Source organism: Labrus bergylta, chromosome 13 (genome assembly GCF_963930695.1).
Source record: "Labrus bergylta chromosome 13, fLabBer1.1, whole genome shotgun sequence".
NCBI classification, from domain to species: Eukaryota; Metazoa; Chordata; class Actinopteri; order Labriformes; family Labridae; genus Labrus; species Labrus bergylta.
Genome location: NC_089207.1, coordinates 22228796 through 22244781, shown reverse-complemented (window position 1 = coordinate 22244781; position 15986 = coordinate 22228796). Strand labels below are relative to the sequence as shown.

The 15986-nt window shown below is 46.6% G+C and overlaps 1 protein-coding gene across 4 annotated transcripts in view; it reads right to left on the bottom strand.

Moving 5' to 3' along the window:
- Positions 1–391: 391 nt before the first annotated feature.
- zeb2a (zinc finger E-box binding homeobox 2a) overlaps positions 392–15986 on the bottom strand; it is a 44881-nt gene continuing 29286 nt past the window's right edge. Inside the window, exons 3-10 of one of the 4 annotated variants that reach the window (XM_065961947.1) lie at positions 15322–15597; positions 15064–15135; positions 14371–14565; positions 13286–13500; positions 12084–12192; positions 8840–10722; positions 7996–8176; positions 392–2676 (exon numbers count right to left, since the gene is read on the bottom strand). In XM_065961947.1, coding sequence (XP_065818019.1) covers positions 2078–2676; positions 7996–8176; positions 8840–10722; positions 12084–12192; positions 13286–13500; positions 14371–14565; positions 15064–15135; positions 15322–15597 — 3530 coding nt within the window. In that variant the 3' untranslated portion in view covers positions 392–2077. The remainder of the gene's footprint in view (positions 2677–7995; positions 8177–8839; positions 10723–12083; positions 12193–13285; positions 13501–14370; positions 14566–15063; positions 15136–15321; positions 15598–15986) is intronic. The other 3 variants (XM_065961949.1, XM_065961948.1, XM_065961950.1) reach the window with 3 other exon arrangements.

Here is a 15986-nt window from a genome sequence, read left to right as displayed (position 1 = left end):
GATTTGTAGTTGTTGCTGAAGCTATAACAGTAAACAGATAGTTAGCGCCGCTGCGCTCAAAGACGAGGAGAACCACTAAGTCAGCGGTTGTTCTTCCTGCTAGCTAAAAAAGCTTTCAGTCAGCTGTTTGTATTTGGAGCTGCCTGGTGAACATCCAGCTGACTCCTGCATGGTTTAAAGACGCCATCACATGACCCTGTTTGTGTTTCGTCCTTATTGGTTGTTTCTCTTAAGCTACGTCTCGTATGAGGGGCGGCGTGTGATTATATCTGATGCTTATTCTTTTGGTTCATTTAAACACTGAGCTGCTTTCATGATGTACCTCCTTCTGTCTTTTAATGTATTCATCTTCATCAGTGAGTGTGTGTAAATGAAGGAAACGGGTCACAAGAAGAATTACACAGTTTATTAAAATTTAATTTTGGCTACATTTATTCGAGCATTGTCATTTCAACACGAAATTAAAAATTCAATAATAATACTTCAGACATTTTAGGAATTCCTTCATCATCTTCATCACCATCATCATCATCACCATCACCATCATCTCCACCATCTTCATCATCATCATCATCATCATCATCATCATCATCTTCATCACCATCATCTCCACCATCATCATCCTCAGCTCTTCATCGGGGTAAATAAAACAGATTCTTCACGTGTTTCACAACATGGATCGTATCAAAAGTTTCCTAAATTTTGAATTTTCCAGAAGTTTCAAATGAAAAGCAGAAAATGAAAAAGTCTTTAGCTGATGGTGTTGCCATGTGTTCATAGTTTAGCTCGTTTAGTGACAGAATCATTTCACTAACATGGACTAAGTGACAGGAAGTCTAACATGGTACACTACAGTATGAAATAAATAAAGTTAAGAAATATAAAATGAGTCACATAAATAAAACGCTCAATTCTCAAATAAGAACAAAAAATGACATTTGTGTTGGAAAATTCAACAAAACAAAAAAGTAATACTGTCATGGAAGAGGAAATAGTGAAAAGTGCACAAACAGATGTAAACTAGCAGAGAGCTAATAAGCTAATACTGACAGGTGAAACAAGGTGTTCTTTACAGTGAAGCAGAGGACAGGTGATCACTGTACAGGGATGGCACTTTAAGAAACGCACAGGTGAGAGGTTTGCATATAAGGCTTTCTCTTGAGAACACACAAAGGCTCTGTCCTTATTCCTCGTACTCTCGTTAAGACTCTCGTCCACGTTCATCAAAGATCACATGTAGAAATGTTCCTTCACAGAGGACCAACATCACCAGGCCCAACGCCGTGTGGTCGCTCCGCAGGTAGAATGGGACAGGACAAATCAAAAGAGGTCACAGTGATAGGAGACACAAACACGACAATAACACTGACAGGAAGCCACCGAGTCCTCCCCTCTTCATTATTTTTTTAACTCTTTTTTTGTTCGTAGTGATTTGGGGGTCAAGTGCAATTATGTTGACGAGGGTCTTGGAACACACGGACGCAGGAAGTGAAGAACATGATAGCACCACACAGCTTTCAGGCCTTTATAATACTGTACATTAAACACAGCTCCATTACAAGGAGCATCATTATTACTTCTTTATTTATTCTTCTTTTTTTTTTTTTGCATAATGTGGATTTTTAAACAATCCCACCCAGCTTCATGACGGGATGTCGGCCGCCATCGAGTTTCACCTCCGCTCACATGGACTGTACCCAAATCATCTGGGGGGTGGGGGGCATAAGACGTAAAGACGTCTGCACTCTGTAACATATCAGGGCTCAGAGTCTCTCCGTGTCTCCGTACCTGCTGACAGTTTCCCTCGCTCCTCTACAGCCCCTCCCTCTCGTCACAACCTTTTTCTACAATTTAGACCGTGTGCAGGAGTTTGCTGCACCTTTTTTAATTACAGACAATAAATCACATGATGTCTAGGACTTCTGTTGTTGTTTCTGTGGTGTCAAACAGGTCAATATTGTTTGATTTGTACCCCTCCCCCTCCCCCCGATAATAAGTGTACAGTCCTTTTAAAAAAGTCTCCTCTGTCCGAGTAAGCCAGCCAATCAGAGGTCTCTGATCTGTCCTCTCTGACTGATCATTCGTCCTCCGGCCGTCCGTCGGTCTTCCCTCCTAAACTCTCGTCCATCAGCCGCATCGTGTCTTTGACCTTCTCATCCATCGTGGAGTCCATCTGCCTCATGCTGTCGCCTCCCTCCTCCTCATCCTCTTCCTCCTCTCTTTCCCTCAAACTTGCCTCTTGTCTGTCTGTCACCTCCTCCAGCTCTCTCTCCTCCCCTGGTCCTCCTCCTCCCTCTCTGCTGTCCCTCAGGATGGTACCATTCTCCTGCTGGTCTTCAAGGTCTGAGTACCCGAGCGGCGCGAGCCCTTGCAGGTAAGCCCTTCTCATCAGCAGCTCTGTGGGCTCCATGCCTCCTCCTCCTCCTTCTGGTTCTCCTGCTCCTCCCCCCTTGTCCCGGGCCTCCCTCTCGGCAGCCTCGCGCTCCTCCGCCTCCCTCTTGCAGTAGGAGTATCTGTGGTTCATGTGCTGTGAGTACGAGCCCGAATGTGAGAATCTTTTCCCACACTTGTCACACTGGTACGGTTTCTCTCCCGAGTGCAGACGTGAATGTTCGATCAGGTGATGTTTGTGTTTGAAAGCCTTCTTACAGATCTGACACTGATGGGGACGCTTACCTGTGGAGACACAAAAGACAGGGAGAGACTCATCAGAGACACATCAGAGACACCAGAGACATCAGAGACATCAGAAACATCAGAGACACCAGAGACACATCAGACGCATCAGAGACACCAGAGACATCAGACACACCAGAGACATCAGACACATCAGAGACATCAGACACATCAGAGACATCAGACACATCAGACACATCAGAGACACCAGAGACATCAGAGACATCAGAAACATCAGAGACACCAGAGACACATCAGACACATCAGAGACACCAGAGACATCAGACACATCAGAGACATCAGACACATCAGACACATCAGAGACATCAGACACATCACATCAGACATCAGACACACCAGAGACAGGGAGAGACACCAAAGACACCAGACACTTCAGAGACAGGGAGAGACAACATCATAGACAGTGAAAGACACCAGAGACAGGGAGAGACAACATCATAGACAGTGAAAGACATCAGAGACACCAGAGACATCAGAGACTCATCAGACACATCAGAGACACCAGACACACCAGAGACATCAGAGACATCAGAGACACCAGAGACATCAGACACATCAGACACACCAGAGACATCAGAGACACCAGAGACATCAGACACATCAGACACATCAGAGACATCAGAGACATCAGACACACCAGAGACATCAGACACTTCAGAGACATCAGACACACCAGAGACATCAGAGACACCAGAGACATCAGAGACACCAGAGACATCAGAGACATCAGACACACCAGAGACATCAGAGACATCAGAGACACATCAGAGACAGGGAGAGACACCAGAGACTCATCAAAGACAACAGAGACAGGGAGAGATACCAGAGACAGGGAGAGACACCAGAGACATCAGAGACACCAGAGACATCAGACACTTCAGAGACAGGGAGAGACCGCATCATAGACAGTGAAAGACACCAGAGACAGGGAGAGACTGCATCATAGACAGTGAAAGACACCAGAGACAGGGAGAAACAACATCAGAGACATCAGAGACTCATCAGACACATCAGAGACATCAGAGACACCAGAGACATCAGAGATTCATCAGACACTTCAGAGACACCAGACACACCAGAGACATCAGAGACTCATCAGACACACCAGAGACATCAGAGACATCAGACACATCAGAGACACCAGAGACATCAGACACATCAGACACACAAGAGACATCAGACACATCAGAGACATCAGACACATCAGAGACACCAGAGACATCAGACACACCAGAGACATCAGACACATCAGAGACATCAGACACATCAGACACACCAGAGACATCAGACACACCAGAGACATCAGACACATCAGAGACACCAGAGACATCAGACACATCAGACACACCAGAGACATCAGACACATCAGAGACATCAGACACATCAGACACACCAGAGACATCAGACACACCAGAGACATCAGACACATCAGAGACACCAGAGACATCAGACACATCAGACACACCAGAGACATCAGACACATCAGAGACATCAGACACATCAGACACACCAGAGACATCAGACACATCAGACACACAAGAGACATCAGACACATCAGAGACATCAGACACATCAGAGACACCAGAGACATCAGACACACCAGAGACATCAGACACATCAGAGACATCAGACACATCAGACACATCAGAGACACCAGAGACATCAGACACATCAGACACACCAGAGACATCAGACACATCAGAGACATCAGACACATCAGACACACCAGAGACATCAGACACATCAGACACACCAGAGACATCAGACACATCAGAGACATCAGACACATCAGACACACCAGAGACATCAGACACACCAGAGACATCAGAGACAGGGAGAGACACCAGAGACATCAGACACACCAGAGACATCAGACACACCAGAGACATCAGAGACAGGGAGAGACACCAGAGACATCAGACACATCAGAGACATCAGACACACCAGAGACATCAGACACATCAGACACACCAGAGACATCAGACACATCAGAGACATCAGACACATCAGACACACCAGAGACATCAGACACACCAGAGACATCAGAGACAGGGAGAGACACCAGAGACATCAGACACATCAGAGACATCAGAGACATCAGAGACATCAGACACACCAGAGACATCAGACACACAAGAGACATCAGAGACACCAGAGACACATCAGAGACAGGGAGAGACACCAGAGACAACAGAGACAGGGAGAGACACCAGAGACATCAGAGACAGGGAGAGACACCAAAGACACCAGAGACATCAGAGACACCAGAGACATCAGACACTACAGAGACAGGGAGAGACCGCATCATAGACAGTGAAAGACACCAGAGACAGGGAGAGACAACATCAGACACACCAGAGAAAGGGAGAGACACCAGGGACAGGAAGAGACCCATCAGAGACACCAGAGACAGAGAGAGACACATCAGAGACAACTGAGACAGGGAGAGACACCAGGGACAGGAAGAGACCCATCAGAGACACCAGAGACATTAGAGAGACGTTAGAGATACCAGAGACAGGGAGAGACTCGTCAGAGACACCAGAGACATTAGAGACACGTTAGAGATACCAGAGACAGGGAGAGACTCGTCAGAGACACCAGAGAGAGTTAGAGCACCTGTTTAGGGACGGTTTATTTATGTTTTTTTTTTTATAAAAGTCTCTCTTCATTCTGAATGACAAAGGAAGTAATCACAATGATCACAGGAAGAAATCATAATGATCACAGGAAGTTATTATAATGATCACAGGAAGTTATTACAATGATCACAAGAAGTGATGACATCATTCTTAGTTTTCTGTATTCCTTCATAGGTTCTGATTTAGAAGAATACAATAATGAAACCGTCGTTCAAGTTTCAGTTCGATTAAGAGATTCAGGTAAATATAAAGACATCCCTCCATGTTTCACAGGCTGACCTTCAGATACTCAACTATTCATCAAGACAATTCACTGAGTTTAAAAAAAAAAAAAATTCACAGCCTTAATGTCTCAGCTGATTGGCTGTTATTTTGCCTGATGTGATTGGTTGGTTTGTTTCAGACTTACATGATGACTCTGTTTTAAATGTTTTAACTGTTCTGAACTTTAAACTTTAAAACTCTGCCCTCTCATGGTCAGCCTGTTAGCGCCAAAATAAGACTCTGGTCACTTTCTCTGTCCGTCTGTTGCCGTGGTGACGGTGAAACGAGATGAGATGCCGGAGACGCCGCAAGCAACGTGAACCTGCGGCGAACAATGACATCACAGCGCCTGATTTAAACATGACGAGGAGCCTTAACACCTCCACCTGATACACACACACACACACACACACACACACACACACACACACACACACACACACACACACACACACACACACACACACACACACTTTGGTTTACTACGACTCCATAGAGCTGAATTTTTTTCCATCTGACTGAACAGGAAGCTTCTCTCTGCTGCCAACACACAGACTGAATGCCGTCCAAACACACGACCCACGCACACAGACACACACACACACACACACACATGCAGGGAGATCGTGGCCACAAATAGACCTGGAACGCCTGAAACATTCACCATAGCTGACATAGTTTTCTGTAACACACACACACACACACACACACACACACACACACACACACACGCACACCACCAGTGTGGCAAAAATAACCGAGACGTCGGATTGGGGCTGGGAGCGACGGCTGGGACATGATGCAACAGAGTGAAAGCGATGAAGGTGTAGAGCAGGTCTCAGGTAAAACCATCAGCGTGTTCTCTGCACCAAACCTCATTGGAAAAACACTCCGCTTTAAACGGCAGGTTTATGTGTTACGGTTCAGAACACGCCTACAGTAAGACGCTTAATGAATCTGTCAACAAATACACCAACGTCTTCAGAGAGACTTAAAGTCTGCCTGGGGTTTATCTGGAAAAGCAGAGGTCAAAGTTCAGTTCTGTTCCAAATCTCACAAACACAATATTTAGTTTCAATGAATTCTGGAAGGATCCGCCAACAAAAGACCGTCAAGAGACAACAACGCTGAAACAAGATGTTCATTAACGAGCAGCGCCAGGATGGGAACGTCAAATCAACAGCAGGTTGATTCTGCAGACGTTTCCATCACAGTGAAAGGATGGAGGTCAAAGGTCAGTTGGTTCTGTTTGTACCAAACTCCATTGACAAAAACACAAATTGTAGTTTGGTCTGATTTGAAAGCAGGTTTTATCTCATGTTGCATCACAAAGATTTGTGTCGCACTGATCTGCTTCCAGGAAAAGAAATTCCCCAAAAGATGATGCAAAAGGATTTGACCTAAAAATGATGTTCGTTACGTCGCCACGCTGAATTCAGCTGCTGAGTTATCCTGTCTGTTTCAGATTCAATCAAATGCAGATGGAGATGAACATGTTGTAATAATTTGTGCAATTACGGCTTTACCCAAAATAAAACATCCAACCACATTTCAGTGTCATGTGCTCCTTTGAAAATTAGAAGAAGTCTCTGCGTCTCGGACTCCCTGCTCCCTTTAAAAACGTCTTTAATATGCGTCTATGGCTCATGGTAACCCTCGCACTGATCTTAACATGAGCGTCACTTTTCTGATGTGTCACTGGTCTTGAGTTACGGAGTGTTGTTCCACACATGACGATCACATCAAAACAAACATGGTTACAGTGAAATGTGTGGAGACCAATCAGAGTCTCCCGTTTCCTGCTAAGGTCGGAGAAAATAGTCAGAACAAAAGAAAAACAGTTTCCATGTGAACACCGGGGAGTAGAGACTGAAATAGTGTGTGTGTGTGTGTGTGTGTTTGTGACAGAGAGATGAACTGCTCCATGTTTGCTGATTTATTCACAAACTGTTTGTGTTCACATCAGAAATGGAAGAAATGGATCATATCTCTGCTGTCATTAATATTTCTGTTTGATCTTCAGTACAGTGAGACACACACACAGAGACACACAAACACACACACACACACACACACACACACACACACACACACACATTGTCTGAATGGGAGTGTTTGGTGAATGTGGGGCGCTGACTGTTTATGTAATCCTGCATATGAACCCCCCCCCCCCGCTCCGCTGAAAAGAAAGGAGCACGTTAAGGCCATGGTTACAGAGAACAAAACAGAGAAAAGAAAAACTACGAGTGAAGGGGGGGGGGGGCTACGTGATAAAATAAAGATAATAAGGAGAGCATGAAACCAAATTGTGTAGACATATTAAAAAAAAGGGGGAGGGGGGACAGAAGCATCGGGGGCGGGGTAAAAAGAAGTGTCCAAATGTGATATATACCTGTGTGCTCATATTTGTGTCTTAGGAGGGAACTGGTCTTCTGGAATGTTTTGTCGCACAAGTCACACGCGTACATACCACTTTCAGTCTTCTTCATCTTCTTCCTGCAGAGCAGCGAATCGCTGTCTGTCAGGTCGTCCAGGCCTGACAGATAGTCCGCTGTCCCGTCCAGCAGATCCCCCTGAAACACAAACACATTGCTTCAGTACGCCTGATAATCCCACACCTGTCGACTTCCCCACCAGACACACCTTCTGCTCCCACCCCCCACTGCCCCATGATCCCACGTCTGGACAGGGCTTAAGGCCCGACCTGGGTAAGTCCCCTTCATCCAGGAGACACGTCAAAAAAATGGGGGGACATATGGGGAGGGGAGGTTTGGGATGAAGTGTTGGGATTGTCTCTGCAGATAAACACTTACACCAGGTGAACCAAAGACACCACCAAATAAAGGATACTACTCTGAGAAAAAAAGAGGAAGGAACTAAAGGGAAGGCCAATCAGATGTTTGGAACACTTAAAAAACCTCAATCAGGGTTCTGGCCAGATTCACAAAAGGATGCCCCACTGTAAACAAGTCTGGAAGACGCTGTCTGGTTCACAAAACACACTAAAGGGCTAAAGATATTATTGCTGGTCTTAATAAAACCATGTTGTCATCACCAGACCAGCTGATTGGGGTTCTATGATCACCCAGGTGACAAGTTGGAATCAAATCTGCAGCCTGGGAACTCGGCTCGCCAGCCGTGCACAAACATAAACCAAAGAAGTCCATTTGACATTTTGTCATTTTTAATCTTTGTACTTAGTTTCACAGATAATCTGGATTGTTGAGTAGTTTTACCTGGAAACATGGTTTCCGTTGATACTTCCTCCTCTGCTGCAATTCGGCGAACGTGGCCGCCCCGGTGGCATAGGTGTAGGCCATGTGGGGCAGGAAGCTCATGGGGTCGAGCCCTGGGTAGGACCTGAGACCGGGGATGGAGGCCTGGGCCGGAGACATGAAGCTGGGAGGTGGGAATGCTCCGTGAGGGGGCAGAGAGGTGTAGACTGGACCGCCAGCGAAGGGGTTAATCCCAAAGATGGGACTGGTGCTTTTCTCCAGCTGGTGGGCAGAGTTTCCTCCACCCTCAGGAGCCAGGACCTCCTTCTTGATGTTAACTAGATCTAATGGTGCAGACACCTGTTCTCGCCCCTGTGCCTCGCTGTTATGCTGGATGAGAAAGCCATTGGGGCGGGGCCTCTTCTCTCCCAATGAGACAAGCCTCTGAGCCATGTGTTTAGGCAGAGACAGATCCAGAGGTGTGTCCCCGTGGGCCTCCTCTGAGGCCAGGCTGTTTGGAGTGTACGAGCTGCTCTGAGAGGTTTTGGAGGAGGTCGAGGAGAGGTTCAGGGGTGATGGAGTGTCGCTCCTCAGGTGGTCTAGGGTCTCCATTGGTTTGTCCCCCATCATCTGCCTGTTGGATGTAAACATGTTGGTCTTTGTGAGTCCATTAGTGAATCCTCTGTGTAAATCTAAGGCAGGAAGTGACATCGGAGACCGGCTCAAGCTGTGGTCAGGAGGGGGCGACCTTTTCCTGAGACTGCCTCCATGTTGGTTATGGTTCTTCCACTGGGTGAACCACTCCTTCACAAAATCTTGGGGAAGTCCTACAGCGATGGAAATCTTGAGCAGTTCCTCTGAGTTGGGCTCTGTGTTCATGGCAAAGTAGGCCTTAAGCACGGACACGTGGTCTTTGAAGGGGTTCAAGGGGCTGGTGGCCCGGTCAGTACTGGACAGATCAGAGGACAGCGCCCCCCTGAGGCTGGCAGGACTTGTCTCAGCAGGCTGAAGGACTGCTTTGATCTCCTCATTCATTTTGCACAGATAGCGCTCATGCTGATGCAGGGGGATGGGCCCGGTGAAGGTCTCCTTACAGAACTGACAGGTGAACAGGAAGTGGTTTTGTCCGTTGTGAGATTTCTCCTCATTGAGGTCCATCGAGTGGTTGGGCTTCTGCTTCTTGATGTCTGCCTGCCTCTTTGAATCATCAATCAGATTCTTGGCCTCGTTGACCTTCTCCAGTGTGTAGTCAATGATGCTCTTTGTTGGGCTACCGTGGCCCCCCACCTGAAAGCTGGCCTGGACCAGTTTCTGCTCCTCCATCTGGGCCCCCAGCTCCTTCATGTAGGCTCGGAGCTTGGAAATCTCCTCTGGGCTCCCGTCCATCTTCTGCCTGCTCACTGTGTTGTCCACGATCTGCAGCACCTTCTGCACCTCACTCAGGTTGTTCCCGAGAGCTCCTGCATAGCCCAGCATGGGGAAATCCAGGCCCAGGGCCCCCAGGTGTTGGACAGGGCTGTGGGAGGAGCTATGGAGGCCCATAGGACTCCCACCACGGCTGTTCAGATAGACCCCTGGTCCTCCAAAGCCATGGTGGGAGGCCATCAGCAGACGGTACTCGTTGAAGTCCATTGGCTCAGCCTTGATGTCCAACTGACCCTGCTGATCCGGAGGGCAGAGCGGTCGCCCATTCTCCAGTTTGTGGCGGAGCTGGGCAAGGGTGGGGCTTCCAGGCGATGAGGTGGTGGAGTTGGGGGAGGAGCCAGGCTTGCCGTTGTTTCCATTGCGTACTCGTCCATTGACGGCGATCAGGCCGATGCATTTCTTGCTGCTGATGTGAGAGCTGTAGGAGCCGGAGTGAGAGAACCTCTTCTTACAGTTGGAGCACTCGTACGGCTTCTCACCTGTAACACAACGTCAGGTATCCATTATTTGATTTTCTCAAACACAGACAGGAAGTCAGCTCACAGTCAGGTTTTTTTTTATAATTATCTTTTATTTGATTGTTTCACATTTTTTTATTTAGTGATGCAGGAAAGTACAGGGCAAGAACAATACTATGTGATGTGATAATATGTGTTAACATTTAAGACGGCATAAACGAAAAAGAGCGGAAACGAGGGGGCTAAGTGTGTGTGTGAGTGTGTGTGTGTGTGAGTGTGTGTGTGTGTGTGTGTGTGTGTGTGTGTGTGTGTGTGTGTGTGTGTGTTTGTGTGTGTGAGTGAGTGTGTGTGTGTGTGTGTGTGTGTGTGTGTGCGTGCGTGCGTGCATGCGTGTGTGTAAATGTGTGTCTTTGTGTGTCTGTGTGTGTGTGCGTGTGCGTGCGTGCGAGCGTGCGTGCATGTGTGTGTGTTCAAGGGCGCGGTCACACTGTCCATCCGTACCGTGCCCAAGCACGCTTCAACCCTAAAGTCCAGTTTGTTTGACGGGGGGGGACTAATGGGGTCGCCCCAAGCCTACCTCTCTCCCATCTTGAAAAACCCCCAGACCCGATAGCAGAGGGTTTGTTCGAGTGAGTTTTGATCTGTCATTTCTGTTCCTAAATTTTTTACAGAGTGAACAGAGTGAGGTCCACAGTGATAATGTTTTTTTTTAAGATTTGAACATGGTGATCCTCCACTGTTCACACAGCGCCACCATCAGGTCATCATATTAATGCGTCCAATACAACAACGACAGCCTCAGCTGCCCTTTGTGTTTACTGCTAACGTTGGCGTTCTGCTAAATGTTGTGGTTTTTCTAAGTTTCTGAATCAATATTTTTCATGACATCATCAGTCAGCTTCCTGCCTCTTTCAGAATGTCTTTGTGCTTGGATGAGTTTTTCAAATGAAAGTGAGAATAATTGAAGAAACTTTTTAGATAAAGTTGATTTAATGTGAACCTCCATGCGTCTCTTTCTTATAATTCTTTCCTTGAAGCAGCCTGAAGCGTGAGCGGTTTCCTGCAGGGCCAATCAGTGAGCTCTCTGAGGCTGAACACTTCACAGCTTTCCTTTGTGTCGAGGATGTTTCCTCACACGTTGGTATAGATTAGTTAGATTAAAGACTCTTTAATGTTAATCTCACAACACGCTCTGTAACAGCATGAGAGTGAGAGAAGGAATCATCAGAAACAAACAGGATTCCTTTTTGTTGTTTCACTTCAGAGTTGACTCGTCTTAAACAGGTTGACTGACTCGACACTTTGAGTCATGAGTCATGAGTGGATCGGGAGGTTATGAGTGATAAAGATGTGTCAGATGGCGTGTTGGGGGGGCGACTCACCGCTGTGGATCCGGAGATGCTCCTTCAGGTGGTGTTTGTATTTGAAGGCTTTTCCACACTCGCTGCATTTAAACTTTCGGTTTCCAGCTGATTCGCCGAGCAGTGGCGCCTGCAGGCAGAAACCAAAAAGAGAGATGAGGCGAGTGAGGACGAGTGGGAGTCTCAGAGCAGATTAGAGAGCGAAGAGGAGTGGACGGGGAATCCAAGAGTTTTCAGAAAAAAGAAAACAGAGTGGGCTGAGCCGAGGTAACAGTCTGTGTGAAGGTACGGTCCCTGTTAGAGATGCAAATACACAGATAAACAAACACACACACACACACATGTACACACACACACGTACGTACACACACACACACACACACACACACACACACACACACACACACACGGATAAACAAACACACACACACACACATGTACACACACACACGTACGTACACACACACACACACACACACACACACACACACACACACGGATAAACAAACAAACACACGTGTGTGTGTGTGTGTGTGTGTGTGTGTGTGTGTATTTGTGTGGTGTGTGTGTTTATGTGTGTGTTGGTGTGTACATGTGTTTGTTTATCCGTGTGTATGTGTGTGTGTGTGTGTGTGTGTGTGTGTGTGTGTGTGTGTGCGCGTGAGTGTATGTATGTGTTGATGACGGTACACATTTAGTTCCTCTTCTCTCAGTCGGTTAGAAGCCGCTCGTCTCTCTTTAACAGTTTAATTCAGAGGAAGTACACGAATAATGAAGCACTTAAGGTCCTTACAGGATTATGATTCTTTAGATCAACAACAGACCATCTGCTGCTTGGGGGGGGGGGGCAGAGGGGGGAGGCAGGTATGATCAGGGTGTTACTGTTTAATTGGTTCTCTGCTGGTTTCATCTGATGGATGCCGAGCGACGGTGAGCAGAAGTGTGCAGGAAACATTTAACATCATTATAATTATTCTATTACACTGAGCCGTGTTTACACGCTGCTCATTTCAACCAATCACATTACAGCGGCACCTGGTGCTGTTTTCTGATACAATACAGTTTCAGTCAGGGAGTTTATCTGACTTAGGGTCTTTGTAGTTTGTGTACATTATGAGATTTAAGAGTAAAAGATATAATAAGAGAATGGAGTGTCAGAAACATGTTTCATGTCTGAATCAAATTAAATTATTTATTATTACTATTTTGAAGGTGTGTCATACCTGTTCCGGGGCAGGTTTGTGTGTGGTCATGTGGCGCTCGAGCTGTGTGCGGTGGCTGAAGGTGTCAGCACACAGCGGGCAGCTGAAGCTCTCCTCATTCTTCTCATGTCGATATTTGATGTGCTCCTTCAGAGACGTCAGACGTTTGTACCCGCGGTCGCAGTATGGACAGGTGAGCAGCTGGGCGAAGTCGTCAGGTGTGCCCGACATCAGGTCTACACACAGAGGTCAAAAGGTCAACAGTAAGTTAGCCCAAACTCACTCCATCTTTAAGCACCTGAGATGGAGGGAGCAGAGGTCTTGTTGTGATCATCCATTGGTCTAAACTTCACAGACACAAAGAAATATTCATCAATAAGGAGCTGATTTCCAGAAAGGTGACCAGGAGAGGTGTTAGGAACATAGAAACCCAAAAGGAATAATTGTCACTAAATATGATCAACATCCTGAACTTGTACAGAACTAAAGCTTAAGCTCATCCAGAGATGATCATTTAAACATGCTGTTTGGTTCATGTCTTCAGACGGGCTCCCATAACGCTTCAACAAGTCACAATGGAATCATTAGGGTTCATTAAGCATGATATTAAATAAAAAACACCCAGACATGCAAACACTCAACGTTATAATAATAAGCTATGCAGGTCTTAGCTTGGTGCTTAGCTTATTATAATAATAAGCTAAGCACCTGATTTTAACTAACTGTTGTCCATGTAGTTATTTCGATCTAAACATCTTTAACCCTTTCATTGGCTGTTTTCATTCTAACACTTTTCATGATCGAATCATTTTAAATCCATCCATTTTAAATCCATTTAAAAACTTTAAATAAGTGCCAGGACTCCCTTGAAAATAATCTTAATGGGACTTTCCTGGATAAATAAAGGTTAAATAAAATAAAAAATAAAAAAATCAAACCAAACATTTTCATGAATGCATTAAAACTGTCAGATAATGAGAAATGTCATGATGTGAAATAAATCATATTATAAAATCTATGTCAGCAGTTATTCTGTTTTCTCTTTGTTTTTCACAGATTTTAATGGCAGGTGTTTGTCTCCGCCTCCTCATGGCTCCGCCTCTCACCATTTTCACTCTCGTCCTGTCCCACGGCCTCTGGCGTACCCAGTCGTGTCACCTCCTCAGGGGCTTCTGGATAAATAATGGCGGTGTCGCTGCGCTGCAGGTACTCGGCGATGGTTGCCGGGTGACCGTCGCCGTCCTCCAGCTTGCGTTTCAGGAAGTACTCATCCAGCTCGGTGACGCCTTCCAGTCGTTTCACTGGGTAAAAAAAACACAGGTGATGAGTTCAGGGACGTCAGGAAACACACATGTGATGGGTTCAGGGACATCAGGAAACACACGTGATGAGTTCAGGGACATCAGTAAACACACGTGATGAGTTCAGGGACATCAGGAAACACACATGTGATGGGTTCAGGGACATCAGGAAACACACATGTGATGGGTTCAGGGACATCAGGAAAGACGTGATGAGTTTAGGGACGTCAGGAAACACACGTGATGAATTCAGGGACATCGGGAAACAACAAGTGATGAGTTCAGGGACATCAGGAAACACGCAGGTGATGAGTTCAGGGACAACGGGAAACACACATGTAATGGGTTCAGGGACGTCAGTAAACACACGTGATGAGTTCAGGGACATCAGGAAACACACGTGATGAGTTCAGGGACATCAGGAAACACACACGTGATGAGTTCAGGGACATCAGGAAACACACACGTGATGAGTTCAGGGACACAAAATGATCTCACCTGCTGAGTTTCCCACAGAAGAGTGCAGCGACACCTCCAGACCCACAGAGTCATACTCCTCCTTCCTGTCCTCTGTGAGAGAAAACCACAGAAACCACTGTTATTCTCCTCCTGCTTCTCCTGCTTCTGCTCCTCCTGCTCCTCTTCCTCCTCTTTCCTACATAAGGACTAAAAACTGAGGCTCATTGTGTTCGTTCTTAACAGGAGTCACACTACATTCAGCCTTCAAAGGAGCGAAACACCTCCTCCTCCTCTCACCTGAGCCGTTTAGGTGACTGTTTGTGTCTCCCAGCCTCCAGCAATGGTTCTGGTTCTCCTTCCTCTCAGATGCCTCCTGATAGGATAGTAGAGCGTGAGCAACCCGGGGTGATGCCTCCGGAGCCGGAATGCCGGCTGGACTGCCCACCTCATCATGGTCCACACCTCTTCCTGCCCCCCCTCCATTAGTGAGGCTGCTGTCCTCAGAGAGCAGCGTCCTGTCGTCCTCGTCGGTCTCTGAGCTCGTCTCCAGAACATTCTCATAGTTTAGCACTGAAACAGACAAACAGGACGATTAGGTTTAGGCCGACATTAATCAAAGCCACCTAGAAATGTTTTCACTTGAAACCACCTTTAACTCCGCCCCCTACCAGCCCACATGAAACCATACATGGTCGATGCAAAGCATCTTGTGAATACATCACATAGAATATAGGGAGGTGACTCATGACACTCTGTCCTGTAAGTGACTCTCTGTCCTCTGAGTCTTTGGGAGTCTCTGTCCTTGGACTCTCTACAACTCTGTCCTCTAACTCTCTATGACTCTCTGTCCTCTGACTCTCTTTCCTCTGAGTCTCTGTGACTCTCTGTCCTCTCAGTGTCTGTGACTCTCTTTGAGTCTCTGTCCTTTGATTGTCTGTGACTCTCTGTCCTCTGACTCTGTG